Consider the following 27,990-nt stretch of genomic DNA (forward strand, 5'->3'; position numbering starts at 1 on the left):
GGTGATGCAGGAATGGAGAAGCATAATTATGTATCATTTAATTTTGGCATAACAGACAGAAAATATAACACAATTGATCTTTTAAGTCGAAAATGAAAATTTTTCAGGTGGGCAGTACTATCATTAATTTGTTCAATTTCTACGTCATTGTGATGTTTAGTGGCCATCAACAATGTTTCACAAAGAAAAACAAAGTAAAATAATAAAAAAGAGACTCCTAATAACATAAAACTTTTACAATAGTAATTACGGAACATAGATTTTTAATGAATTTCATATTGCAATGAAGACACTGAACACTTAAAAACAATTACATCAATACAATAAAAACACTTGCTTCTACACAACACTTATAAATGCATATTTTCCCCCCAAAGAAACTTGTTTTTCACAGATTTAAGCAACAAATGATTTACATAGGATTCTTCAGATTCCAAAATATGTACAGAATTTTTGACTCTACAGAAACTGATGTGCAGTGGTTGAGAAAAAGAGTGTTGCCTTGTCCAACAGCGTATGTCTTATGAAATTCTCCATCGATACACGTTTTTCAGTAACCACACATTTTCCTTCCATTATTAAATGAAATTCTGGACATGTCAGCATATAGGACAAAATCACTCCCATTTCCAAACACTATTTCAGATGAGACCACATGTGGCTGAACACATGACAATTTCAGCCACACACACACGCACATTCACACGGGCACACACACTCACTATCCCTAATCTTCTTCGTGACTTCTGAAAACACCACCACTATAGCCACAGCAGCAGCTGGATGGAACCACGTCAGAGGACGATGCAGTAGTTAGCAGTAGCGTGTCCTGCTCCTGAGAACTCACCTGAGCACCATGAGGCCTTTCACCCTGGTGGAGACAAGACGAGTGAGGAGGTTGGCTCCTCCAGTTAGCAGGAAAAGTTTAGCAGCTGCCAGTCATGAAGGGCACTAGTCTGCACAGAACTAAATGGCCATCACAAATACAGATTTAAAAGCTTCAAATTTTTTTAATCTAGCAGAGATGTGGTTCTTAAGTTTGATTTAGCTATCTGTATACATTCTTCAATATTCCTAACAAGGGCTCTAAGACACCCACACATCCAAATTACAACACAAAGGGACCAAGAGCGTGGCTGTGCAGCTTATCATTCCAGAGTCGTCTGTGCTCACACCTTGGGGGCGTGGTGCAGTAAAGGGGACGTGGCAACCAACACCTCACCCTGAGACCACTCAGGAGAGCAGGGGCTGCCACTTGACGTCCTATCCCCCCTCAGTGACAGGCCTGACTTCGTTTTCAAACAGTGTGGTCAGGGGACTGTCAGACTTTAAAAATACAACAAATGCTTGAGCTGTGAAAATAAAGTTCCTCTAAAACATCTGCTGTTTGTCCTTTAGTTAGCAACCTCAACTCTGTACTATGTCATCACTGGTTTTTCCTGGTCCTGTCTTCCCTTCCAGGCAGTAGGAAGCATTTCAGAATCATTGTGAATGATTCAGGGTGAAGTTCCTATGATCTGCTACTACAGGACCTGAGCAAAAGGAGCCACTAAGGAGGCGCCTTCACTCAGGACACTCCACCGAAAGACAGCCAGCACACTCTGCTTACACTACCCCTCACCAAATGGCACTCCACCAGCTGCCAGCTCCAGTCCCCGTGTCACCCCAGAACAGGAAACAGAGAATGCGGGTCACCCACGATGGTTTTCAATGTTACCTTCTTGTGCCTCTCCAACGGGCTGGTCTCCAAACGGTCATGTTCAAAGATTAAAACCATGAGGGGAAGAACACTGAGATGCTTTTATCAAAACCCTAACTCAACAAGAAACATGAATTCACAAACAACAGAAAATAGCGGCTCCTAGGAAGGCGGGAGCGATGGCTCACTCGGGCAGTGGGAGGTGCCCTGGGTGCTGTGGCAAGAGCGTCTTCTTACCTGCGAACCATCGATTCGGCTACCGCCTTGTTAGCTAAGGAGAGAGCCTTGCGTCTTCCGGATACATTTGCTGTGATTGTCTCTCTTGCCTTCTGAACTGGATCCCGTACTCCAGCTATAAGTCAAAAGTGCTTTGGCTAGGCAACAGCGAGACTCCCAAGTTCTCCAAATACATTTATGTTTGAGGTAGTACTCATTTATTTGCATTGTTGGCTCTCAATTACCACCTAGGAAGTGAACCCATTTAGAAATACGCAAACCAAAGGTGTTGAAAATAAATAAGGTTTTGTTTTCAGGTAGCAGGGGCTTCTTAAAAAGGTCAAGTCACATTCAATGGATAAGTCATTTGAAACGTCTAAAAACTGTTTATAACAATAGCTATAAACTAAAGTGCTTTAAACTTTGCTTAATATCTGAAATCAGTGATTGGGATCATTATATTTTTTAGAATTTGCTAGTATGAGACCTCAGAAGATTGAAATGATTTTCTATAAAAAGAGCAGAAACTTTTCCTTTTCAAAAGAAACTCTCTGAATGTTGGAAACTCAACATTCTATGCTATTTTCTTTAACTTCTAGACTCCAGGTTAATTTTACAGAACTATAATAGAATATAGAGTTGAAGTTGAATTACAAGATAGCACATGCCAAAACTTCATACAGAAGTAAACATGAAATCTTTGATCATTCCTGCCATTTGTTAGCCAATGCAAATGCAGCTCTGCAATCTTCCCAGTACAAGGTAGATATGTATAATTATTCCAGCAACGCAACAGATACTTACACCTCACAGTAAGTACACAGGTTCACATTTAACTCACGCAAATGTAATGCGCTCCTGTCATCTGTCAAATGCCAGTAACTCACAACACGCAGCGTGCTACATGAAGGGGGCTTCATCTCTACTGACCAGAGGACGCCAACACACACACAAGATGACAACAAAAAATATGACCACACATTTTTCTGTACATTTCATGCAAGCTGGGTACAATGTGAAAAGAACATATACAAATCACCCTTTTCAGGGTCCAAGTCTCACAAAAATGGCTGATCGATACGAGAAAATCCTGCCCCAGTCTCAGGTCCATGGCAAACTATGAAACCAAGGAGCGCCGGCGACCTTATTTCTCTTGTAACAATGCAGGGATGTTTATGTTCCAGCCAATAGCTTGCCTGTCAAACCCGCAGGTGAACAGATTGCACACGGGGTGGTCCTCACTCCATGCCGAGCAGCACACCATTCTTCTGTGGCCCTATTACCAATCACACAAACCAGAATTAGCGGATTATTCCTAAAGCATTAGAGCTATAAAACCTCGGCCAAATTAACAACCACACCAATCAAAGAGACTAAATTGAAAAAAAACATTAACATACAGAATTAGTCAAAGTGAGCCAAAAATACTGAGCATGGTAACGGGCTTTCAGGATGTGCTGGTGGAAAAGCCTGAATGAAATGAGTGAGGTCAGAACACGTAAGGAATTTAGGGACACCCAACCAAAAGCACTGTAAGATTCCTTGTTTAGAAAATGAATAAGCTTCCAGTCAGACAGAAAGAATAAATAAGTGATCAACTTGAAATTTCTTATGAATAAATGAGGCTAGAGGATATTGGGGAATAAATTAAATGAAATTCACTCAAAGACCTTAAATATCATTTTAACAAATAATTGGCTCAGGTAATAAAAGAGACAGAAAAGTGCATTTGGTACCAAATAAAACAAGGATAAAATAAATGGCCTGTCAAGTAGATCCCTGCCACCTTCACGAATTTCAGTTAAATGTCAGAATGTTGGAAAAAAGTATTGCAAAATATGTGTAAAGTTTATAGTGTGATATATTTGGTGCATATGTGTAGAGATGTAAGCAATGTGTCAGGACGTGTTCTTATGTTCTAAACGAACGTGACAGCTCTAACACGCTGTTGTTACTGTAATATCACACAGGAAGCACAAGAAGCAGGATTAAGAAGACCTTACAGGAATTTAGTAAGTCAAAGAAACACACACAAGTCCCCTCTGCAAACACTCCCACATGAAGAGTGCTGTCCACACTCTGAGGGAACTCGGACAGGCCACAAAACAGAAGTACTGCCAATGGACGCCCACACAGCCAAGGATTATCACTTCTTTGTTAATAACGTGAGAAAAAAGAAGGAACGACGCATCCATGAAACAGCAGCAAAATCCAGCCTCTGTACAAGAGCTAAAGCTGACAACCACTGAGATCAGGGAAAAGACTACACGGCACCTTACAGAAAGTAGGTCAAACCAGGAACACCAAATCGTGAGGGAGCCGGAAGCCAAGTCCAGGCCTGAGTGGGCCCTTCATCTCATGGGGACTCCCCTGGAGCGCTCAGGATGTGAAGTCCTGGGGGCACCCACCGGAGAAAGGCTCCAGGAACACACCTACCGCCCTCCCAGAGTCACAATACACACATCACAAGCTCTGTGCTCCTGCACTTTCTGTAAACCTACGTCTCACAAACGAGCCGCACACAGAACCCTCCTCCCTGTCGGTCCTTTTCACATAAGACAGAGCTTGCCTTGCTTGAAACACTTCCTGGAAATGTCACTTATACTTTCCCCAAAGTAAAACCCTTTCATTCTAGCTACTAAGTTCAAATAAGTGTGGTTTTCTCTTTTTAAAATCCAGGAAAGAAGTTGAAAGAAGCTAGGACAATATAAAGTAGGGATTTATAGCTGTGGTTCTGTGACACTTGGAAACCATATTTATTTATCTAAAGACGTATTACAAGTTCAGAATGAAGTGAAATGTTATTCATTAATCTTAAAAATAAATTTATTTCATGTACCACTTTAGGAGGGAACAAATCCAAGTACAACAGAATTCTACAGTTCCAACAAGGCTGAATGTTTATAGATAATTAAAAACAAAACTGCCTCCATGGGAATTAGTACCACCGAGAAGTGCTTAGAACTCCCTATTTTCTTAAGGGAAAATATTCTCAAAGTAATGAAGTCATACACACTCATTCACTTGTGTTTCAAAAAGCACAGCTCACACGTTGCACAGCAACTTCACCTGACACACATAGGCACATCTGAAAGAGAGGAGATGTGGCTTGGATGAGGCATCAGCGACACTCAGCAATTACCCAACACGGAAAAACTCCCTGGACATGCAACTCACAGCTTTGTGAGGGGCTATGAGGGTTTTCTTAGTTATTCTAATTTCACCAGTAGTTTTTCTGTGATATGAACTCTAAGAATAAAAAGCTCAGTAACTTCCAACAGTACACATGTGAGCCAGAAGAGGGAAGAAACAGCCTTGTCCTAAGCACAGGGGGCTTTCAGAAAATTGGTGCCCGTTAAAGGTGTTGCTATGTTGGCAGCAAATCCCCACTTCACAATCTACCTCCAAAACAGCCCTGGGCCTGCAGTTTCTGAAGCCACATCTCCTGCAGAGCCGGCCTGCGGCTCACAACCCGCACGCACTGTGAGGCTTTGCACGTGAGATGAGACGGGGCATCTACCGAAGTGTCAGCAGAGCAGCTGTCGTGAGGCAGCAAGGGTGGAGAATGCTGGAGGAGCACACGCACACCGCCTGCAGGGTCGGGGACGGACTCCTCTAGAAAGAAGGGACGTACTGGCTTATCCATGGCACAGGTTATCACAGTGACAAGCAGACAAGGCAAAAGGAAGCAAAGGAGAGAGCGATAGTGCGGGGGGCTCAATTAAGCACAAAGCCTGGAGTACGTCATGGACTCTGAGACTCTCCCTCAAACTCCGATTTACCCAGGGAACCCATCTCAACGCAGGTTCCCAGGAGCCTCTCAGAGATCCTGATTCAGCAGGTCTGAGCTGGTGCCATGGAGCCCCAATCTTATCATGCATTCAGGTAACTGAAAGGCAGTCCAAACACCACAGAAAACATTGACCCAACTCCCCTGCACTGCATCACCTGAGCTGAATGAGGAGCAATCCCTAACTCACCAGAAAGCGCATCTAACGTGCCTTTTGTTGTCCTGGTGACCCGCCACGGAAAGGGGTTTTCTGGTTGTGGGTGGAGGTGGGGTCCCTTTCTTGAGCTCCCACAATCCATGACCCCGGCTCTTGCGTGACTACATTAAATACCTGTCATTTAATATATTTCCAGTTTGGATAAGTTCAGTTGCAAATATCTAACACTGTGCTTTCCAATATGGTAGCCACTACACCTGTGCCAACGAGCTCCTGAAATGTGCTAGGGCAACTGAGGCACTGAGTGCTTGTTTCACATACGTTTAAACTTTAAAACTTATACTCAGTTCAGGTATTGGGAAACATTTTCAACTTTAAATTTTATGAACTCTAAATATAGATCCAGTATTTCTGATGAAAATCTAGCATCCAAAGACTTAGTAAGAAAATAAAGTAAAATTTCTAATATTTTTATACTGATTACATGTTGAAATTATATTATTTCAGATACATATGGTTAAATAATATATATCGTTAAAATTAATTTCTCTCTTTTTTTTAAAGTGGCTATTAGAAAACTGAAAACACAGATGTGGATTACACTGTATTTCTATTAGACAGCGATGACCAAGACGTGAATTCCAAGTTCTTCCTAAGCCTCTCTGCAACACACACGTCTAGAGCACGGTTACCTGCCGACTGCTGCGGGGGAGCCGCGCTAGCCGCACACCTGACATATCAAACAATCTCACTTGTCGGTTGTCATGTGGGAGGGCAATGATTTTTTGGCCAACACATACATTGATCCTGCAAAGAAAAGACAAAAGGAAGTTATGTATAAAACAGCAATAGCTTAAGTTGTTGAGTTTACAGATTATGATGCAGTAGGATATTTCATACTATTCACATTTCAAGTCATAACACATTAGCAAACCAGAGGTATTATCTGTCTATGGCACTAGAATATAGAGACTGAGTCACTAACACCTAATTTATATGTACCACCTGGTAACTAAAACAGAAGCCCTAGAGAATGGCCATAAATGGCTCATTCTTATTCTTACAAAGCACACTATGCCAACCTGATGTTATACTTAAGCTTCAGTATTTACAGAATATGGAATTTGCATTAGAGGATCAATAAGAAAATGTTTTCCCAGGAGTCTAAACCACTTTTCCCAAGGCTCTATCAATTAAACACTAAATTTACAGGAACAAGACATTAAATCACAATCTACCCTTTCAGGTCATGCTAAAGGTTTATGTAATGAGCAGCTTTCTTCACCTGTTGATGGCAGAGTCTGTACGAATTGTCGCAATGGGAGATCTCATATTTTTTAAATCCCAGACCTTCACGGTGCGGTCGTCACTGCCTGACACGACATTATCTCCCACAGTGAACACGGCAGAGGTCACAGTGCTACAAGTAAAGGGCACAGGGTCAGAACCTCATCAGGAAGTTCCAGGATACAGACACGAGTCCTCTCCACACTGCGCAATAAACACACGCTCTTGCTGCCAGAGACTGACAAGGTGAGTGGAGAGGGTGCCGGAGGCATGGAAGCTGACAGCTGCCTTCCACTCCGCTCACATCTCTCTGTCAGTGTGAAGACAAGGAGACCGATTTCCCCTCAGTAGATGAGAAAACTACAGTCCCCCTACTCTCTTCTACCTACTCCAGGCAATGGAGCAAAGAGAAGTTACCAGAAGGTATGGATCAAACACAACCTGCCAAAATTTCTATATATTTGTGCCTGATAGCAGAGAATTAAAAAAAAAATTCACCCCAAATGCAACTTTCAATCAGTTTAATCATAACACTAGAGAAAATCTTATTCCTACAACTCAACAACAAAAAAACAATTAAAAAATGGATGAGGAACTTGAATAGACCTTTCTCCAAGGAAGATTTACAAATGGCCAACAAACCCATGAAAAGATGTTCAACATTACTAATTATTAGGGAAATGCAAATCGAAACCACAATGAGATATCACCTCATACCCTCCCACCAATTAGAATGCCTATTATCCAAAAAAAGACACAAAAAACCAAAAATCAGAAAATAACAAGTATTGGTAACAATGTGGAGAAAAGGGACGCCTTGTGCACTACTGGTGGGAATGTAAACTGGTGCAGCCACTATGGAAAACACTATGGAGGTTCCTCAAAAAATAAAAAATAGAATTACCATATGATCCCGTGACCCCACTTCTGGGTATTTACCCGAAGAAAACAAAAACGCTAACTGGAAAAGATACATGTATGTACCCCCATGTTCATCACAGCATTATTTACAATAGCCAAGATAGGGACAACCTAAGTGTCTGTCAATGGATGAATGAATAAAGATGTGGGATATATATACAATAAAATATATTACTCAGCCATAAAAAGAATGAAATCCTGCCATTTGTGACAACATGGATGGGCCTGGGGGACAGTACACTAAATCAGACAGTGTCCCACGACACAGAGAGAGACCCAGAGAAGATAAAACCCCGCACGAGGCCATGTGTGACATGGAGCAAGGGGGAGACGAGGGTAAACCCGCAACACCAACCCAATGGCCCGCCTGAAGTCCCTGTTTAACAAACAGAGAGCAGTGCGAGGGCTTGACGAGAAGTGAGGTGCTGCTACTCCCCAGTGCGGCAGTCACAACAGGGTTTGAAGAACTCAAGCCTGGGCAGAGCTTTGGAGAGCAGAGGCTTACAATGCTCATGACTTTCTGTGGACTGTCGTCTTCAGGAGCTTTGGCCAAGTTAAATTTCAGTTAACATTCTGCTAAATTAATGAAAAAAAGTCTCCACAAAAGACTGTCTAACCCTATGTTAATGAAATGCTGAAAGACATTAGGTTTTTAATAAATCACAATCCTGACAGGTATTGCAGGGCATCAAAGGGAAGAGCTGGCGCAGAGGCAGTCCCTCTAAAGGCCCCTCAGACTCGGGTCCCACGGGGAAGTGGGTGCGCCACAACCGCTCACTGGAAAAGCTCCGACTCTGCCAAATTCCAGCCAACTCATTTATCTTGTCACCGAGAGCAGCTGAGCATGTGCTTCCAGCTGACAGTGCAGTACCTTCTCGCCGCACACCACTGCCCGATCTGGAACATTTTGCTCCCTCCGTGGGTCTCAATCAACGGAAAGACTGTAATGCTAGCACTCCTCATTAGGACTAACAGCTGTCTTCCCAGTCACACAGAGACACAAAACTGTTTTGCATAACAATCTGCTGGAATTTCACGGCTAGAAAAAAATATATGATGTGGAAAATGCTGGCCCGTGAAACGCTGAAGCTGTGTGCTTTTCTGGCTCCATGTCAGAAACTGGCCACAGAGCTCCCATTTCTTATTTTCAAGATGCACCTTCCTACCAAACTAAGTAATACTTTGACATCTGAAGACCAGACCGGAAGAGCAAGCCCTCCGGAAGGAGGAACGACAGGAGAGCAAGGCATCCCTCTCCTAAGAGCACAGGCTGTCTCTCTTCATCTTTCCAGGTACACATGAGCCCACCTTTGGAAAGAGTACCCAGGAAGGTGTATCAGCGGGCTTCCTCACTCCGGCCAGGCAACTGCTCAGGGACACTGCAGCGTTCACACAAAAGTGCAAGTTCAACACCTCTGTGGTCCAAGAGATGCTGACATGACAAACAGACCACAGGACTTCCCACCAGCCAGGCCAGAACTCACTCACACGCCTGCACAGAAGACATACACACACCACATAACACCTGCCGTGACCGCGCTTTGTGTACAGAGTGATCAGATCACCACATTCCTTCCCAACCACCACTTTCCAAACTGATGTGTAAAAACTGAACTTCTAATAGCTGCAGCAGTCTCCAGGGCCCCAAACAGACTGGCAGTTGAGGGTCTGGAGAGCACATCCCCCCTTTGCCTTTCCTATCGTGCTTTTCAGAATTTAAAGCACTTGCATCAGCCTGTATTTTTATTTATTTATTTTTTTGTGAGGAAGACCAGCCCTGAGCTAACATCCATGCTAATCCTCCTCTTTTTGCTGAGGAAGACCAGCTCCGAGCTAACATCTATTGCCAATCCTCTTCCCTTTTTTTTTTTCCCCAAAGCCCCAGTAGATAGTTGTATGTCATAGTTGCACATCCCTCTAGTTGCTGTATGTGGGATGCGACCTCAGCATGGCCGGACAAGCGGTGCGTCGGTGCGCGCCCGGGATCCGAACCCAGGCCGCCAGTAGCGGAGCACGCGCACTTAACCGCTAAGCCACAGGGCCGGCCCCCAGCCTGTATTTTTAAGATGTCAGATATCTAAATGAGAAACAGAAAACTCATCTCCAAGTGAAACACATTTCTGAATATTCCTTGATGGCTAACTTCCCAAAAAGTAGACCCTAAGAAGACCCTAAGATAAAGAACGTTCAAAGGGGGGCTGGCCCGGTGCAGCGGCCCGGGGTTCACAGGTTCAGACCCTGGGCGCGCACTGATGCACCACTTGTCAAGCCATTATGTGGCGGCGTCCCATAGAAAGTAGAGGAAGATGGGCACAAATGTTAGCCCGGGGCCAATCTTCCTCAGCAAAAAGAGGAGGGTTAGCATCAGATGTTAGCTCAGGGCTAATCTTCCTCAGAAAAAAAAAAAAATGTTCAAAGGAGAAGTCAAACTTGTATCACACAGGATTCTTTTTCAAGATTTAAAATTCAACTGTTCCCTGGAAAAAAGAGGTTAACTCCCCTCACGTGCAGGGCTAAATACTGTCACCTGGTTATGCTGCTCTCTGACCCTGCCTCTTCGGGAACAACTGAGGGATCTGCAGTCTGCATTAGGGACAGGACTGAACCACAGAACTGTGTGCTCCACAAAGGTCTAGTGTGCACCTCCCGTGTGCAGGCGCCGCTGTGTGTGAGAGAGCACGCAAAAGAGAGGCTAACACCGCTCCCCCTGACGCTCACATTCTAGCAGAGCAGGCAGCAACAGTCCTGGCTTTAAGGAAATGCAGTGCAGTTTTAGGGCACACAGTGTAATCCTAACAGCTGAAATGTGCTGCTGATTGTACTTTTGCCAAAGCTTCTGCAATAACCAGGTTTATTACTGGCCAAAGAAAAGGGCTCCACAAGGGGCTTTAAGAGCGTATCAAAATAGTACTTTAGTCAACTTGGTTAAATGCTGCCCCTTAGCATTTTTATTAAGTGAATTAACAAGGACCTTTCCCACAGATTATTCGAAGATGACAGTGCCACATCACCTGATCTAAAATGAGTACAGAGAAGTTCAAATTAAGATTTACACAAGAACTTCACGCTTGCAGGGGGTCAAGACTCTAATTTCCTTTTTGTGAAATTTGGTCATTGCTTCATTCTTATTAAATGATGTAACAGTCACCACAAATAAGTTTTGAATATCTGTAATTACATCAGTAATTTTAAAGAAACCTGAGAGGGATGAATTCCATTTAAATTAGGTAAAGAATGATCTCCCTCAGGTTTTAATAACCTAACTTTCCATTCCCTTATTTTCTGAGTCCAAGACTATGCCTCTTACATGCTCATCAATTCCACAACAGCCAATGTTTCAATATCACTGCTTTGTGATTCCGTGTACAAAAACTGGCAAGTTAAGGAATTTCAAGTTTCATTTATTTTTTAAATCTTCCAAAAAAAAAACCTTTTTACATCAGCTCTGAAGGCAACTGGGTACAGATAAGCCCTAGTCATCAGAATAACTAGGAAAATTAAAGTCAGAAATATATTAGAAACTACAAGATTTTTACATTAGCCAAAAATTGCAAACTTGAAGAAAGGTCACTGCTGCTTTACCACATAAGAGAAGACGAACAACCACCAGACGTTTCATGGAGCCAGTGAGCCTAGCCGTGGGTCTGCAGTGACCTATCACAGGGCCTGGGAGCACAGCGTTTCTTCACCGGTAAAAGCAGGCAGTGACCTGACGTGTTCCTCACACTGGAATGTGGGCTGGACTCCAGGTGCCTAAGGGCCCTTCCAGCCCGAGATTGTGAGCAAATATGCTTCAGAACCACGCGAGTGTGAGCATGCCCATCAGAAGTGCAACAGGCTACACGGAACACAACAGCTGTGCAGATATGTATATATGTGTGTGACCGCGCCCATCAGAAGTGACACAGGCTACACAGAAAGAACATGACATGTGTGCAGATATGTATACACATATGTGTGAGCACACCCAACAAAAGTGACACGGGCTACATGGAACATAATATGTGTGCAGATATGTATTATGTGTGAGCGTGCCCATCAGAAGTGACACTGGCTACAGAGAACATGGCATGTGAGCAGGTATGCATACACGTATGCGTGAGTACACCCATCAGAAGTGACACGGGCTACAGGAAACATGAGGTGTGTGCACATATGTACATGCGTGTGTATAAAATAAATGATAACTAAATCCCGCACTGATACAGAAGTGGCTGGTACTTCAGGAACTATGCTAAGGAACAGCTGTTTTTAAATCAGGTGTCTGATTTCCTCAGTGAAAGAGACTGAAAGGGGAGGGATCACTGGGCACCAGGAAACAGCCACGGGTTCCCCACCTAAGCAGGGAAGGCATCTGAAAGTAAAATTTCACTCTCAAAAGTTAAGAATAAGTTATCATCACAGCCCTCCAGCACCTTGCGTTCCCTCATTCACTTAGAAGAGCCACCCAAGTGACAGCGTCCTGGTTTTTTCTAGCATGTGTGGAATTCACACATTTTACGTGTCTGGTTGTCTGAGGGTTGACTTTCAAGGGGCCCCAAGTGATGCCCACTGCACAGGATGATCAAAGAGCCTCGACCCCCTGGAGCCCCGTGGTGCTCACAGGCAGTGCACATGGGTGGTGCTCAATGGTGCACACTTTCCTTTCGTATGTTTATTAAGCTTTGGCCAGAATATACTCCTTTATGTGTTCTCTAGACTAAGTAACAGTACCCAGTCTGTGTTCTCTGGACTAAGTAACGGCACTCAGCTCTGTGTTCTCTGGACTAATTAACAGCACCCAGGCTGTGTTCTCTAGACTAAGTATAAGCACCCAGTCTGTGGTTCCCTGCACTAAGTAACAGCACTCAGCTGTGTTCCCTGCACTAAGTAACAGCACTCAGCTCTGCATTCCCTGCACTAAGTAACAGCACTCAGCTCTGTGTTCTCTGCACTGAGTGACAGCACCCAGTCTGTGTTCCCTGCACTAACTCAGCTCTGTGTTCCCTGCACTAAGTAACAGCACTCAGCTGTAATCCCTGCACTAAGTAACAGCACTCAGCTCTGTGTTCTCTGCACTAAGTAACAGCACTCAACTTTGTGTTCTCTTGATTTGTCCTGTTTCATGCCCTGGTCTTGTCTTCCCAAGAAGTTCAAGGCTACTTAAGCACACAGACCATTCTTACAACCATCCGCTTTCACAGGGCCCTATACATATACTCCTGAAATGTATGCTCTTGACTAATTTTGCAACATGGCCTCTCAGAATATAGAAGAAAATTCTGACGTCCACGCACTCATGTACTTATACTTTATAGGAACGGCCCTCAGGGTTTCATTCAGGGTTAATTTTTATTGTTATATCAGTTAAAAAACGTTAGGAGCAATAAATGAGAAGAGGATCTGGTGATTGAAAGAAAAAGAGAACAATGTGAGACACCAGCACAAAAATAGCAAAAAGCAACAACTGACTTCCAGGGAAGCCAAAACAAACCAAACAATACCCAGAGCAGAGACATAGAACTCAAAAACACAGCATGAGGGGCCGCTGGGTATGGGAAGAAATAGCACATACAAGGTTGCTGAAGACATCCATAGCTCCCTCTCTGTACACATACACACTCAACGCCTTTTTTTTTTAAAAAGCGTGAATCCTTGAGAGACTGGAGATCTCACTGTGTGGAACATCTCGCTCTCAAGGATGGCAAGGAAATGAAGTGTTCCTCTGCTCCGTCAGCAGCGTCAGAACCCTGCAGCTCAAATGCCATGGCTGAGTGAGAGCAAGTACCGAGGCCAATCGGGTGGCCCAAGGCTCACCTGGGCTCGGCGTGTGCAGGGGGCAGGGGGACCAAGCACACAGACCGTGACCACCACCATCTTTCCAAAAACAAGCTCTACCTCTGGCAGCTGCTCCCTTCTCCACTCTGCTCATTGCAGAGCGTCACTCAGTGGTTTCTGACAACACCTGGAATCTGGTCCAGACACATCTCACGTCTGTCTTAACGAGTCTGTAACAATGCAGTTAGGAAAGAAGTTTTTAGTCTGTGTTAACAACCTGACGACTCTTTTAGGTCATCTCAGTGAAAAGTGAAGCAATCTGAGAGCTCACAACACAGCTGTCAAGGAGAGTGATTTAAACACTGCTTTCCCTGAAGTCCTTATTTTTATTAGTTATTGTCTTAAAGGAGAAATTTTAAAAGGGTAAATGGAGAAATAATAAATCTCCTCTTACTTCCACAAACTATGCTCTGAATTGGAAACAACTTTAAAATGTATCAGCAGGGGACTGGTTAAGTAGATCGCTGCATATCCAAACTACAGGCTAGAAGCCAAGGTGAAAGGCAACAGGCAGGTACTGACACAGGAAGACCTCCAGGACCTCTCAGTGAAATGCAATGATACCCCCAAAATGACCTCAGAGAAAAACCACAACTGTGTCTAAGTACTCCAGTGTGCAAATGTACACTGTAGTTACTAATGTCTCCTTGCTCATTTCCACGACGACAGGACAAACTCTACTCACTGATATAAAAGAAACTTCCAAAAACACACCTTAACACAACCACTGCAGTTAGATCACCTTTCTGCCAACTGCTGCCAGCATCTCGTTTCTCTAAGAATCTGTGCAGTGTATTGGGCTAACAAAGCTGGGAGGAAGCTGAAATGGGCACCATACTGGGAGTTTATGAGTCCTTAGTGACTCTCACTCTTGGCTTTATGATAACCTTAGATATCAACCTCCTGTTGCCAGACATTACATAAGTCTTGGAACTTTCTCAAAATTATTTTCAACCCATATAATTAAAAAGAAGACAGAACCAGACGTCCAGGCATATACGGGTAAGGGCTGTAAAGCTGAGAGGGAGCTTCAGGCTCAGAGGCAGAGCAAACGGTTTTGAAGCCACTTCAATGCTACGGCTCCTCTTCCTTCTCAAGCAGCAATTTCCCCCGCCCCTGGAAGCACCTGTGCAGCTGTCCTCCAGTCCCAAGAAGAAACCACGCAGTACAATACCTTTCTCCTCCTCACAGACAAGGGCTTAAAAGCAATCACCAAGAGGGATGGATTCACAAACCAAGCTCAGCCGACCAGAATCTCCGCCTCTGAGGTGGTCTGCCAACAGACTGCTGCCATCCCATCACAGGCATGCGCACAGCTGAGGCACTGACCAAGCAGAATTCAATACACCAAATCAACCATCACCAGTTAGAAATGTCGTGATGTCAAAACACCTTTTTCTCTTTAAAAGCATGAAGAAAACTTAACGTCATGACACAAAATTCCAAGCTATTTTCACCTTTGTTAAGTATATGATCTAGAATTTAGTATTTAGTACTAAATATCTCGCCTGGGTAGTTGGCAAATAAAAATACAAGAAAATGTCATAACTTTAAAGCAATAATTATAATTTTTAAACTAACTTTTTAAAATTTTGTTTTGTTAGATGTGTTGCTTTGTCTTCTTCAGAAGAAAGCACTGAAGTTCATATTTTGGGGATAAAGTTACAATCACATGGAAAGAATTACAGCAAAAAAGTAAGAAAAAACCTTGCTTTCTCCAATGTTTTCTCCCTGTTGAGCTAACTTCAGTTTTCAATGCCGGAGTTTATTCATACTTGTAAATACTGTCAGCCAGGTACCCACGGGGGTCATCGGTCACCCACGGGGGAAGTTTAACAACCAGTGACTGCCTCAGCTCTCAGCCCCTCTTTATAGCAATTGAAACTAAACTGAACTGAACTAAGACAGGACTGTACTGCGCTCCACAAAGAAGGCGGTGGTGCTGGAGGGCGGAGTCTGGGATCCTTCCTGAGAGGACAACCTGGATGGGCATCTCTCAAGTCCCTTTCAAAGGATAGTAGTGGATTTAACCTGAAAGTAAGTTTTATCACAATAAGACCCTCTTGCAGAAATGTCCCTGTATCCGCAGCCCATGCAGTGAGAGTCCAGCTGCAATGACCTGTGTGCTGAGTCCAACCCCACGGGGTGTGCAGCAATGTACAGCACACACGGAGGGGCAAGGAATTACCCAACAAGACTTCTCAAAATAGTCAGCTTGCTCACTGAATTATCCTGTCAGGTGGAAAACACACAAATATATAGGGATGTAGCTTTCCTGAGATAAAAAGCACTGGATTTCAGCTCCAGCTCTTAAAGATGAGGATAGAAATACATGAAAAATACACTGCCAACAGTTGGAAATTCCTGTGACATTCCAAGATTTTCCAATTAAACATTTCTGTCATTTCCAAGAACACTACACACTACAATTTCTCATTCCTGCTATTAGGAGAAAAATTTATTATATAAAGTACCTAAAATTACTTTTCATATAAATTGGTACACCGTAGGCCAGTAACAGCTACTCAAATAATAACAGCCCCACAGTTATACCAAGTAAATCCTACTATGGTAAAATTCCTATTATAATGAAGAGATTTCATAAGACAGAGTGAAAATAAATGTAATACATCAAAGAATAAACAGATGTATTTGTCCTTTCTAAAAATTTACACTAAAAGCCTTCACAGAGCTTACTTCAGGAGCTCTATCTCCGTCCAGCAAAAATAATGGCAGCACAAATTTCAAGGCTATAGATTTGGCTATTGGGCTATAGATTTTTATCTGAAGCGTTATATCTCCAACTCTACTTTTTCAAAAAGGCATAGAATCCACATACAAGTACAGGGATAAGAGTAAGAGAAAATGAAAAGAGAAAAATACTCCCTCCCAGCTCCTAAAAAAATTGGATTATAAAACTAGGCCTAAAATCTCAAAGCCTATATAGCTATATCTTGCCTTAAGAAAACGTATCATACAGAAATTCAAATTAACTAGACACTTAGGTGAATCACTCACATTATAGAAGACATTATTAGATTCTAACATACTTTACTAAAGAATCTGTACTGAGTTTCTGTAAATGCAAATATGCCCTAAGATGTTTTCCAAAGTGTGTTTTGAATCATGTTAACATGAAATATGTGGTCATGTCTATTTAAGAAACACTGCCTCTGGTTAGCAACGATTCACTGAAACACACCCACGCGTGACTTCTCAGGGCGACACCAGGAAGTAAAGAGCAGCAAAGCTCTTAAGAAGTTCATGTCTGCCTTCTGCTTTTAATGTTCAGAAAAGAATCGGTTTAAAAAGACTCAAGAAAATCACCCTGGAAAACAAAGGGTCACCTCCTAGACCAGGAAACAGTACTGCAACCACAGAAATGAGCTCCTTTCCCGGGGTGGCAGACACTATGCAAGATAGTGTCTGGAAATGCAGACAGGACAGCTAACCCCGGGGGCACTGACGGCAGCTCCAGCAGGGGGTGGACACCGATGGGAGCACAGCAACAGGGTTCCTAGACATCCAGAGGGCCGCAGGTCCATCAGAGGGTCCAGCTTGAGGGGAGGCAGGAGGTCCCGGGTCTGTCTGGAGAAGCCACACTCAGAACATCATAGCTGAGAGATTAAACTGAACACACACTCAAGATCAGCCACTCCTCCACTCTTACCGAGAATCACGCTCACGTCTTTGGTCTAATAAATGCACACCTTTTCAACCACCATGTCTGACCAGGCAAGAGAAACAATAGAAAAAATAAACAAATGGGACTACATCAAACTAAAAAGCTTCTGCACAGCAAAGGAAACCACCAACAAAACGAAAAGACAATCTAACAATTGGGAGAAGATATTTGCAAACCATACATCTGATAAGGGGTTAATCTCCAAAATATATAAAGAACTCATGCATCTCAACAACAAAAAAACTAACAACCCAATTAAAAAATGGGCAAAAGACCTGAACAGACATTTCTCCAAAGAAGATATACAGATGGCCAACAGACACATGAAAAGATGTTCAACATTATTAACTATCAGGGAAATGCAAATCAAAACTACCATGAGATATCACCTCACGCCCATCAGAATGGCTATAATTAACAAGACAGGAAACAAGAAGTGTTGGAGAGGATGGGGAGAGAAGGGAACTCTCATACACTGCTGGTGGGAGTGCAAACTGGTGCAGCCACTATGGAAAACAGTATGGAGATTCCTCAAAAAATTAAGGACAGAACTACCATACAATCCAGCTATTCCACCGCTGGGTATTTATCCAAAGAACCTGAAAACACCAATGCGTAAAGATACATGCACCCCTGTGTTCACTGCAGCATTGTTCACAATAGCCAAGACTTGGAAGCAACCTAAGTGCCCATCAAGGGACGAATGGATAAAGAAGATGTGGTATATATACACAATGGAATACTACTCAGCCATAAGAAACGATGAAATCCAGCCATTTGTGACAATATGGATGGACATTGAGGGTATTATGCAAAGTGAAATAAGTCAGAGAGAGAAGGTCAAATACCATATGGTCTCACTCATTAAGTAGTAGATAATAACAAGAACAAACAAACACATAGAGACAGAGATTGGATTGGTGGTTACCAGAGGGAAAGGAGGGGGAGGAGGGCAAAAGGGATAATTAGGCACATGTGTGTGGTGACGGATTGTAATTAGTATTTGGGTGGTGAACATGAGAACATGATGTAATCCATGCAGAAATAGAAGTATATGATCTACACCTGAAATTTATACAATGTTATAAACCAATGTTACTGCAATAAACAAAAAATTAAAAATAAAATAAAATAAATGCACACCTTTGCATAGATACACACTTATATCCATTTGCAAAAGGAATCTGTAGGCTTGTCAAATGGGCTCAAATCCATAGAACCCATGCCAGAAACAAAAAGCAGGAATTACTCACTAAGAAGAGTCCTCAGCTGAAACGTTGTAAAATGTCTCACTTCCTGACTGTCCAAACTGCAGTGATTTCTGGAGGCTTACTGCTGATGTAACACAGGAAGACTGTCGAGTACAGACAGAATGGCCTGCAGCCCCACCTGCTGACCACGCAGGGTGCGGTCTCGGCAGGCAGGGGCCTCTCCACGGCCATGGCAGGAGGCTCCCCACACGCCGTGCAGGTGCAGCCATGACCGTGGGAGCGGGGCAGAGACTCGAGCCTCCAACACAAGCCAGCCCCAGCCAATCCCCGATGATTCCCAAAGGCTTTAAAAGAGGTGAAACTTCCCCTTCTCTGGCACCTACCACAGGAAACTAGTGCCCAAGAGAGAACTTTCTGAAACTTATTTTTCTATCTACACATCAATAAAATATGCCAGTTCACCCTAACTCAAGTAAGAAAAGAGAAAATGTCAACACTGTGACTAAGAATGGACTTGCACGTATCCTCTTTTCATTGAAAGGTCACGTGTCCTCACTGTTACAGTGAACACAGCATGACTCATGTCTCAGGAGGTCCGGAGGAGAGAGGCCCTCAAGGACGGACACAACCCCACGTCGACTCCAAGTTGCTCCTGGTCCCATCAGAAAAAACAAACCTAAGAAACGGCGTCACAAGTCCACATGAGAAATAAGGCTCCTTCGTAACCAGCTACATTCCTCATAAGTCTGTCTCTCCAAAAAACAACCTCTATTTCATGTATCCACCAGCTGCAAAAATATACCACAAATTAAACAGATGTTTTAACACCACACCAGAGTTTCCTACATTTCACAAGCAGAGGGAGACAGACAAGAACAAGCTATTGCTAAAACACTCTTACAGCTAAAACATGTGCTTCCATCAACTCCCAGTAATACAAAAAAATTCTTGGCTCTTTTTGTACAAAACAAAAATAAAATCCTACACAAAATCAAATAAGGTAACTGAAAACAGAACGTGACTAAAAAGTTCTTTAAATAATCCCAAGACCACTGTGGATCACCCTCAGAGTCCAGCCCCACCCAAAACCCAGGCAACCTTCAGGAAGTGACCTCATCTCCCTGTGCCTCAGTTTACCTCCCCACAACAGGCCTGAGGCCACCTGGACTCACTGTGAGGATTAAACAGGCCAGACCGCATTGTCACTGTGCCTGGCGCACACCAAGAACTCCATAAAAGCAGCTGCGATGATTCTCTCCTCACTCTGCCTCCCTTTCCAGACATGACCCCCAGTCCTCCTGGGTTCTCCATCCTCCCACCGTGCTGCGTAGGAAGTTTGAGTTAGCACAGCAGTGGTCTATTTACATTCTGCTTCTTAGAGGCACTTCTCCAGTACAGACTGCCCTGCTCTCCACACATGATATAGATCAGTGAGCCAGTTTGGTAAGAAAACTGCTGGCACTTTGCACGCTGGGGTGGGGAAAACGCAGAGTGAGTCTGGGACAGACTCCTACGGTGCCAGAAGGCAGTGAGTACTCAAAGACGAGAGGGTCATGTCCACAGAGAGAAGTCTGTGGGACGGTGCACTCACAGCCAAATCTAGAAAAACTTAAGCATCAAAAATAATTATAACAACAAAGGCTTATAACCATCAAAATGAGAAAAGTCTTTGCATCTGTACTAATCCGCAATGATACTAATGAATAAAGTGCCAGCTGACGAGCGTAGAAAGAATGACAGAATCAGCAAGTTCACCCTTCTGCAACACTCAACGTAATGACTGATGCAGACAAGGATCATCGAAGATGTCAGACCTGTCTCTGGGTGATAGGCTGCTGGGGAATAAGATCTTCACATGTCTCAAAATGTCACTTCACTGATTCCAAAGTGGAAACACACCTCCCAATGGGGAGGTCCGGAGAAACCATCTGTGATCCAGGTCAGCATCCCCAGTAATGGACACCTGCCAGCACATCCGCTCTACAGGGACGCAAAGCACACAACAGGGGCCGTGAAAAACTTTTGGCAAAAAGGAAACCATGAGAAAAATACACAATGTGGGACATTCCACAAGAGACTGGCTTGGATTCTCCACAAAAAAATTGAACATTATAAAAAATAAAAACAACAAAATGGCTGGAGGTCTGTCCTAGACTAAAAGAGACCAAAGTATCTAAATGTATTGAAGCAATCCTGATTAAATCCTAGATCTAAAAAAAGTATCAAAGACATTTTGTGGACAACAGGGATAAATCTGAATATGAGCTGGATATCAGATAATATTACAGAATTATTAAAAATTTTCTTAGATGGATAACAGTACGATAGTTATTTAGGAGAATGTCCTTATTCTCAAAAGACGCATGCTAAAGAGTTTAGGGGCGAAAGGTCATGACAAGGGCAACTTCCTTTCAAAGCCTCAGCCAAAGAAAGCACATGTGTATATAATATATTCATACACTACACGTGTACACGTATCTATAAAGAGACAAAAGACAAATGTGCTGAAATGAAAATAACTGGTGAGTCTAGGAGAGGGGTAAGTGGAGAGTCGCTGCACTATTCTTTCAACTTTTATGTATGCCTGAAACTTTTCAAAACAAAAAACTTGGGAGAAGAGACGCACAGGCTCTGGAGTGAGGCTGTGCAGGTCGGGATCCTGGCTCACCTTGAGCATCGGTGACCACAGAAGGTTCTTTCCATCCTCTGGGCCCAGAGCGACTTGCCCTAAAAGCAGACGAGGAACAGCTGCTCTGGGCCCACCCACGGCTCCACGCCTGCCCAGGGCGCTCTGTCGTCCCCTCTGTGTCGTCCAGGCTAGCCTGGTTAGAAGTTGTCCCCTCCACGGCCTCGAGTGGAACAAACAGGACGAGACCCACAAGAGGGTGGGGACACAGGGAGCACGAGGGCCCTTCAGGCCCCACTGCCCTGTGGTCAGGGACAACTCTGCACTTACAAACCACTGAGAATCAAGGGTTCTCTGTGACGGGGCTATGGTTACCCCAGCTGGTAGAAGAAACAAACACTCCCTCACGTCAGGATGGAATCATTTCCCACACGGAAGCTCTCAGAACAACAGAGCCAGTCATACAGGAAGATCTCAGAACGTGCTGGCTGCCTCTTACTGCCAACATTTCAGTGCACCTCAGATGCAAGATACCAACTTGTTTACCAATCTCAATCTTCTTAAAAAACTTGGTCCTAGTTTCTTTTTGAACATTTTATTAATTTTAAACATAAAATCAAAACTTAGTATATCTAATGTTAAACACAAAAAACAGATTTATTTACTGCATCACAGGACGGAATGAGAGAAATCCGTATTTTAGAGCAGCCGAATGAGCAAGCATTAAAAAGTGTTTAGGGAGCACGACTACATGCAACACCTTCTCTGGACCTGCAGGAGCTCAAGCAGGACACACACCGTCATCCAGAAGAGACAGGGGTGGTCTGGAGGGGCAGCGTGCAGCGACAATGGTCGCATGGGGAGCAGGTGACAAGATATATTCAGGAGGTACGACTGGAGAGGAGTCCTACTGGTGGGCTGGGAGAGCACAGCAGGGGAGTGCAGAAGTCTACAGGTCCAGTAACTGGAAAGATGACCAGGTACTTTACTGGGAAAGGCCAGACTGGGAAAAGAATGAGTTTGCAGAAAGAAAGAGAGTTCTGTTAAGACTCGATTATGCCTGAGCTTCCCAGGCAGGGAAGGCAGAGGCAGGTTTAGGGTCAGTGTGTCTGTGTGTCCTCTCCCCAAACAGATCCTGCAAATACTTGTACAGTCGGTCCCCTGTGTCCAAGGATTCCTCACCAGCAGATTCAACAAACTGTGAATCAAATATCTCCATCTATTGTTTTTTTGGTGGTTTTTTCTGGTGAGGTTAGCCCTGAGCTAACATCTGTTGCCAATCCTCCTTTTGTCGCTGAGCCCATCTAACATCTGTGCCCATCTTCCACTATTTTATATGTTTGCTAACTTCTGTGCCCATCTTCTTCTATTTTATATGTGGGCTGCTGCCACAGCATGGCTTGATTAGCAGTGCATAGGTTCACGCCTGGGATTTGAATCTGCTAACCCCGGGCCGCCGAAGCAGAGCTCACAAACTTAACCACTATGCCACCAGGCCAACCCCACATCTATTGGATTTTTGATCCAAAGTTGATTGAATCCTCAGATGTGGAAACTGCAGACAGGAAGGCCGACTACAGGGACTTGCATATCCTCGGATTTTGGTATCCGAGGGGGGCCCTGGAACCAATCCCCCACGGATACTGAGGGAGGACTGCAATACCAAAACAAGACAAAAACGATCCGAGAGAGAGGACTCGAGTGGCTGCGAACAGCTCCAGTCTGACCCTCCCCACAGACAACAACCGCATTACCAACTCCGCAGTATTTTTCTTGATTCTTCTCTGATCCCCCCTCCCCAATTGCCCCATTCTGTCCCCATCCAGTTTCTTAAGAGGATACCAGTGACTTCTCTTAATCTCCTTAATTCCTTGAAATCTCCAAAATGAAGCTAAAAGTTGAGGAAAAGAGTAGCCATTTTGAAAGATAGTGGAGTTGGAAATTAATACTGAAAATTAAGATAAAAATTAAGTTTTAATATCAATCCACAAAATTTTTTTCACGAATAGTTAAAAAGAGATCGCTAAATGACTGCAACTCACTCCGTGTGGCCCTGGAAAACATTCACGGAGTGGATGGAAGGGTCCCTGAAATCCCAAAGACGGAAAGTCGTGTCACGGGAGGAGGTCACCACGAGCCGCTGGGTGGGGTGTGTGCAACAGTGCGTGAGCTCCTGGTCATGCCCTACAACCAAGACGACAAAAACGCAAGATCATCCACCTGCAGACACACAGTCATAGTGAAGCTTTTCAAAAACACAAGAATCAAAAACAATCTTTACGGGTTCCACTGCTGCATTCACTGCAAAAGTAAACATAAGGATCATTTGTAAGTAATAACAATAAGGAATTAGAGTGGGTCTAGTTCTCTCAGGAGCTAGAAGTCCTTTCACTCATGTATTTAAAGAGAGCAGGACAACGAGGACTGAGTGTGGCCCACCTCCTGAGTGTAACAGTTAGAAGGTCAGGCAAATCTCTTTTAACAGGCTGTGTGTGTGAACAAATTAATTCTTAATTCTTCACTTCCAGAATAATTTCTAATAACATAATATGTGGAGCCCTCAGTAAAATACGATCCTGAGGAAATGCACTCACTGATGAATTTGCAAAAACACCTGTGGTGGGCAGAATTCTAAAATGGCCTGGAGACCCCCATCTTTGGTGTTGACACCCTGTATAATACCTTCCCTTGACTTTGGGCAGAACCTGCAAATGTGATGAGATATCAGTCTGGAAATTACAGTACATTATAAGCAAAACAGATTCTGCGAATGTAATTAAAGACCCTAAATCAGGTGGCTTTCAGTTAATCAAAAGACAGTGCCCTGGGTGGGCAAGACCTAACCAGATGGGCCCTCTGGAAGGGTCCAGGCCTGCCCAGGAGACAGGTTCAAAGCTGCAGAGATGCTCTGCTGCTGGCCTGGAAGAAAGCAAACCAGGTGGTGAAATGCCTCTGGAGGGGGCCAACAAGGACCTGAGGGCAGCCTCTGGATGCTACGCGCCATCCCCAGCTGACAGCTAGCAAGAAAATGGGGACCTCAGTCATACACCACAAGGAAACGACTCCTTCAACAACAGTAAGCAAGAGTACCCCACACCTCAGATGAGATCACAGCCCCAGGCAATACCTTCATTTCACCCGAGACCCTAAGCAGAGGGCCAGCAAGCATGTGCCTGAAACTCCTCACCCAGGGAAACCAAGCTATAAATTCACATTATTTTAAGACACTAAGTTTGTGGAAATTTGTTACAAAGCAACAGAAAACTAACATACCAACCATACTTCAAATAAGTACATACTATATGCTACAACTGAATCCCCTAAAGATGAAATAAATTTAGCTAACAACAGTTCTATTAATTAGAAAGAATCTCTGAAAATCACAACCTGTGTGCCAAGAGAACTAAAAATAACTCTGGACAAGAAGGAATCTGCAAGGTAAGATATAAACACATGCACATAAACTGGAAGCATATGACTGGAAGACGCAAACGCTGAAGGTACCTGTCAGAGAGTGAACAAGCTCCGACGTCTCCACGTCGTACAGATTCGCCGTTCTGTCCCAGGAGGCCGTCACCGCCTGCTTTCCCCCAACAAGCCAGTCGGCGGCTATGACCACTCCCTGGTGGCTCTTAAGAGATGTGAGTGGCACCCGGATGGTAGGACAGTCACTGGACACATCTCCGTCTACATCGGGCTCGTCTTTATCCGAGCACTCCACTTCGTCTTCGCCACACATCTGCTGCTGAGGGCGAGAGCAGAGGAGAAGTTCCTTGGGAATCTGAGTCTTTCTGACACGGCTACACAGACTGTCGTCACTTGTCTTTCTAGGACTTGATCATCGTTATGACCAACAGTAACACAGTATCTGGTACACAACTGATGCTCAATGAATGTTTATCAACTTTGTGATTATCTACTTGGCTAAAAGCCAGGGCCAGATATAAGAAAAAATTAAGGCCACTATGACATCAAATGAGCTACAGTCCACTTCCACTAACCAACAAAATGGCAAATAAATGATTTTCAACATTTTAAGTTTTCACCACTTATTAGTAAAAATGTAATAAAACTAAACAAATATAACTGAAAATCTATATTTTAACACAATAATAAAATAAACATTTCAATTCTCAGGAAACTCTTTATCTTAAGATATACTTAGAATTCTATTGTTATAAACAATAGGTATGAGAGATCACTTCATTTTCCTACAATATCAATGAAGTCTTTTGTCAAAAGCCAAGGATAAAAGTAAAACAACAGTCAGCCTAGGCTTCAGGTCTTTAAGAAAATATGTTTACCTATTCATTCAACAAATATTTATCAGGTGCCAGACCAGAGGCCGGTCACATAGCATGAAATGGAGAGACGATCTCTGTCTGACACGTACATACCATGTACAAGCCAGGGGATAAGGGCACTGGGGCCAACGTCCCGTCCCCGCCTCACGGAGGTTACATGCTAGCAAGGAAGACAGTCCCCAGAATCGGGCGTGCACGGACACAGATACGCACACACACAAACTAGCATGGGAATATATGCCACATGTACACACACAGTATAGGTATATACGACATGCATAAACACACAGAGTATAGGAATATACACCACATATACACACACATAGTACAATGAGATGCCACAGGCACACACACACATAGTATAGGGATATATGTCACAGGTACATACATAGTATAGGGATATACACCACATATGCACACACAGTATACGGATATGCCACATATACACACATAGTATAGGGATATACATCATGTGTACACGCATATGGTGCAGGGGTATGCCACATGTATACACGTGGAGTAGAGGGATATACGTCACATATATACACATAGTATAGGGATATACATCACATGTACACACATGGTGGTACACATGTAGTACAGGGATGTACACCACATGTACACACATACAGTATAAGCATATATGCCACATATACACACACACACAGTACACGGATATACACCACATATACACACATAGTATAGGGATATACACCACACGTACAGGCATATGGTACAGGGGTAGGCCACACATATACACATGTAGTACAGGGATATACGCCACACGTACACACACACAGTATAGGGATATATGCCACGTGTACACACACACATGCAATATAGGGATAATGCCACATGTGCACACACACATAGTGTAGGGATATACACCGCACACACAGTATAGGGATATGCTACAAGCATACACATGTAGTATAGGGATATACACTACATGCATACACATAGTATGGGGACATACACCATATATACACACACACATAATATAGGGATATGCCATACGCACACACAGTGTAAGGATATATGCCACATGCACACACACACACAGTATAGGGATATGCCACAAACACAGTATAGAGATATGTCACATGCACACACACACAGTGTAGGGATATATGCCACACACACAGTATAGAGATATGCCACATGCCCACATACACATAGTATAGGGATATATGCCACATGCACACACACACAGTGTAGGGATATATGCCACATGCACACACAAACAGTATAGGGATATACGCCACATATATACACACACATAGTATAAGGATATATGCCACGCGCACACACAGCATAGGAACATACCTCACACGTACACATAAACGCAGTATAGGGATATATGTCACATGTATACACACACAGTATAGGGATACACACCACATGTACATACAGTACAGTCATGCATCACTTAATGACAGGGATACGTTTTAAAAAATGAGTCATTAGGCGATTTCATTGTCATGTGAACATTATAGAGTGTACTTACACAAATGTAGATGGCAGAGCCTACTACACACCTGGGCCATATATTACTAATCTTATGGGACCACTGGGGTATATGCAGTCCATTGTTGACCGAAACATCATTATGCAGCACATGACTGTATCTATTTCAAATTACACTAAACACTACAAAGTTAAGTGCAGGATGCTGAAAATAATGCGGGTGGTCTGCGATACTGCGTGGTATCTGCAGGGTAAGAAGTGTGGGGTGGTGCAGGGGGAGGACGATCTAGGAAAAAGTCTGAGCAGGGGCCCTGCAGGGAAGGAGAAGGTGGCAAATTCAGGGCAGCAAGTGCATCTGGTTTGGGTTGCCGTGGGGAAGTGATACACTCTGAGGCCGGAGGGTCAGCAAAGGGCTCATGAGGTTACAGGTTCGAGTCTAGAAAGATCACTCCTGATGTCATATAGAGGAAAGACTGGATGTGAGCAGCCAGACCTGCGACAAGGACACTGGTTAGGAGACTAGGTCATCTGGACTAGAGACGACAGCTAGGCGGTAACAGAACTCTCCCCTTTGGTATGAGGATGGGATCTCTGTTCCCATTGAGTTAAAAACCTGCTCAAGGGGAAAGAATCCCTGATTGGCAAACTGCATCTAGATGGGGAGGAGCAACATGCTCACTATAAATTCCCAGTGGAGACACCGCAGCTCGGGGCTTTCCTTCGGGCGACACTGGCTCATAGGCCACGGGGCTTCTCAGCTCCTGAGGAGCCTCCTGCACCTTTGCTGCCCCCTGGGCGAGTGAGGGAGTC

The 27,990-nt window shown here is 43.8% G+C and overlaps 1 protein-coding gene across 11 annotated transcripts in view; it reads right to left on the reverse strand.

Annotated features, from left to right (window-relative positions):
* Positions 1 to 246: 246 nt before the first annotated feature.
* The window catches only part of WDR37 (WD repeat domain 37), a 70,924-nt gene continuing 43,180 nt past the window's right edge, over positions 247 to 27,990 (reverse strand). For 5 of the 11 annotated variants that reach the window (XM_087420873.1, XM_087420872.1, XM_087420875.1 and 2 more), the window contains 6 exons: positions 24,914 to 25,154; positions 23,452 to 23,593; positions 7,148 to 7,282; positions 6,555 to 6,669; positions 3,112 to 3,191; positions 247 to 2,051 (listed from right to left, as the gene is read on the reverse strand). In XM_087420873.1, the coding sequence (XP_087276999.1) occupies positions 1,967 to 2,051; positions 3,112 to 3,191; positions 6,555 to 6,669; positions 7,148 to 7,282; positions 23,452 to 23,593; positions 24,914 to 25,154 (798 nt within the window). In that variant the 3' untranslated portion in view covers positions 247 to 1,966. Of the gene's footprint in view, positions 3,192 to 6,554; positions 6,670 to 7,147; positions 7,283 to 23,451; positions 23,594 to 24,913; positions 25,155 to 27,990 lie in introns of all 11 variants that reach the window. The other 6 variants (XM_087420877.1, XM_087420878.1, XM_087420879.1 and 3 more) reach the window with 6 other exon arrangements.

Source organism: Ceratotherium simum, chromosome 32 (assembly GCF_057802395.1).
Source record: "Ceratotherium simum simum isolate JZ-2026a chromosome 32, ASM5780239v1, whole genome shotgun sequence".
NCBI classification, from domain to species: Eukaryota; Metazoa; Chordata; class Mammalia; order Perissodactyla; family Rhinocerotidae; genus Ceratotherium; species Ceratotherium simum.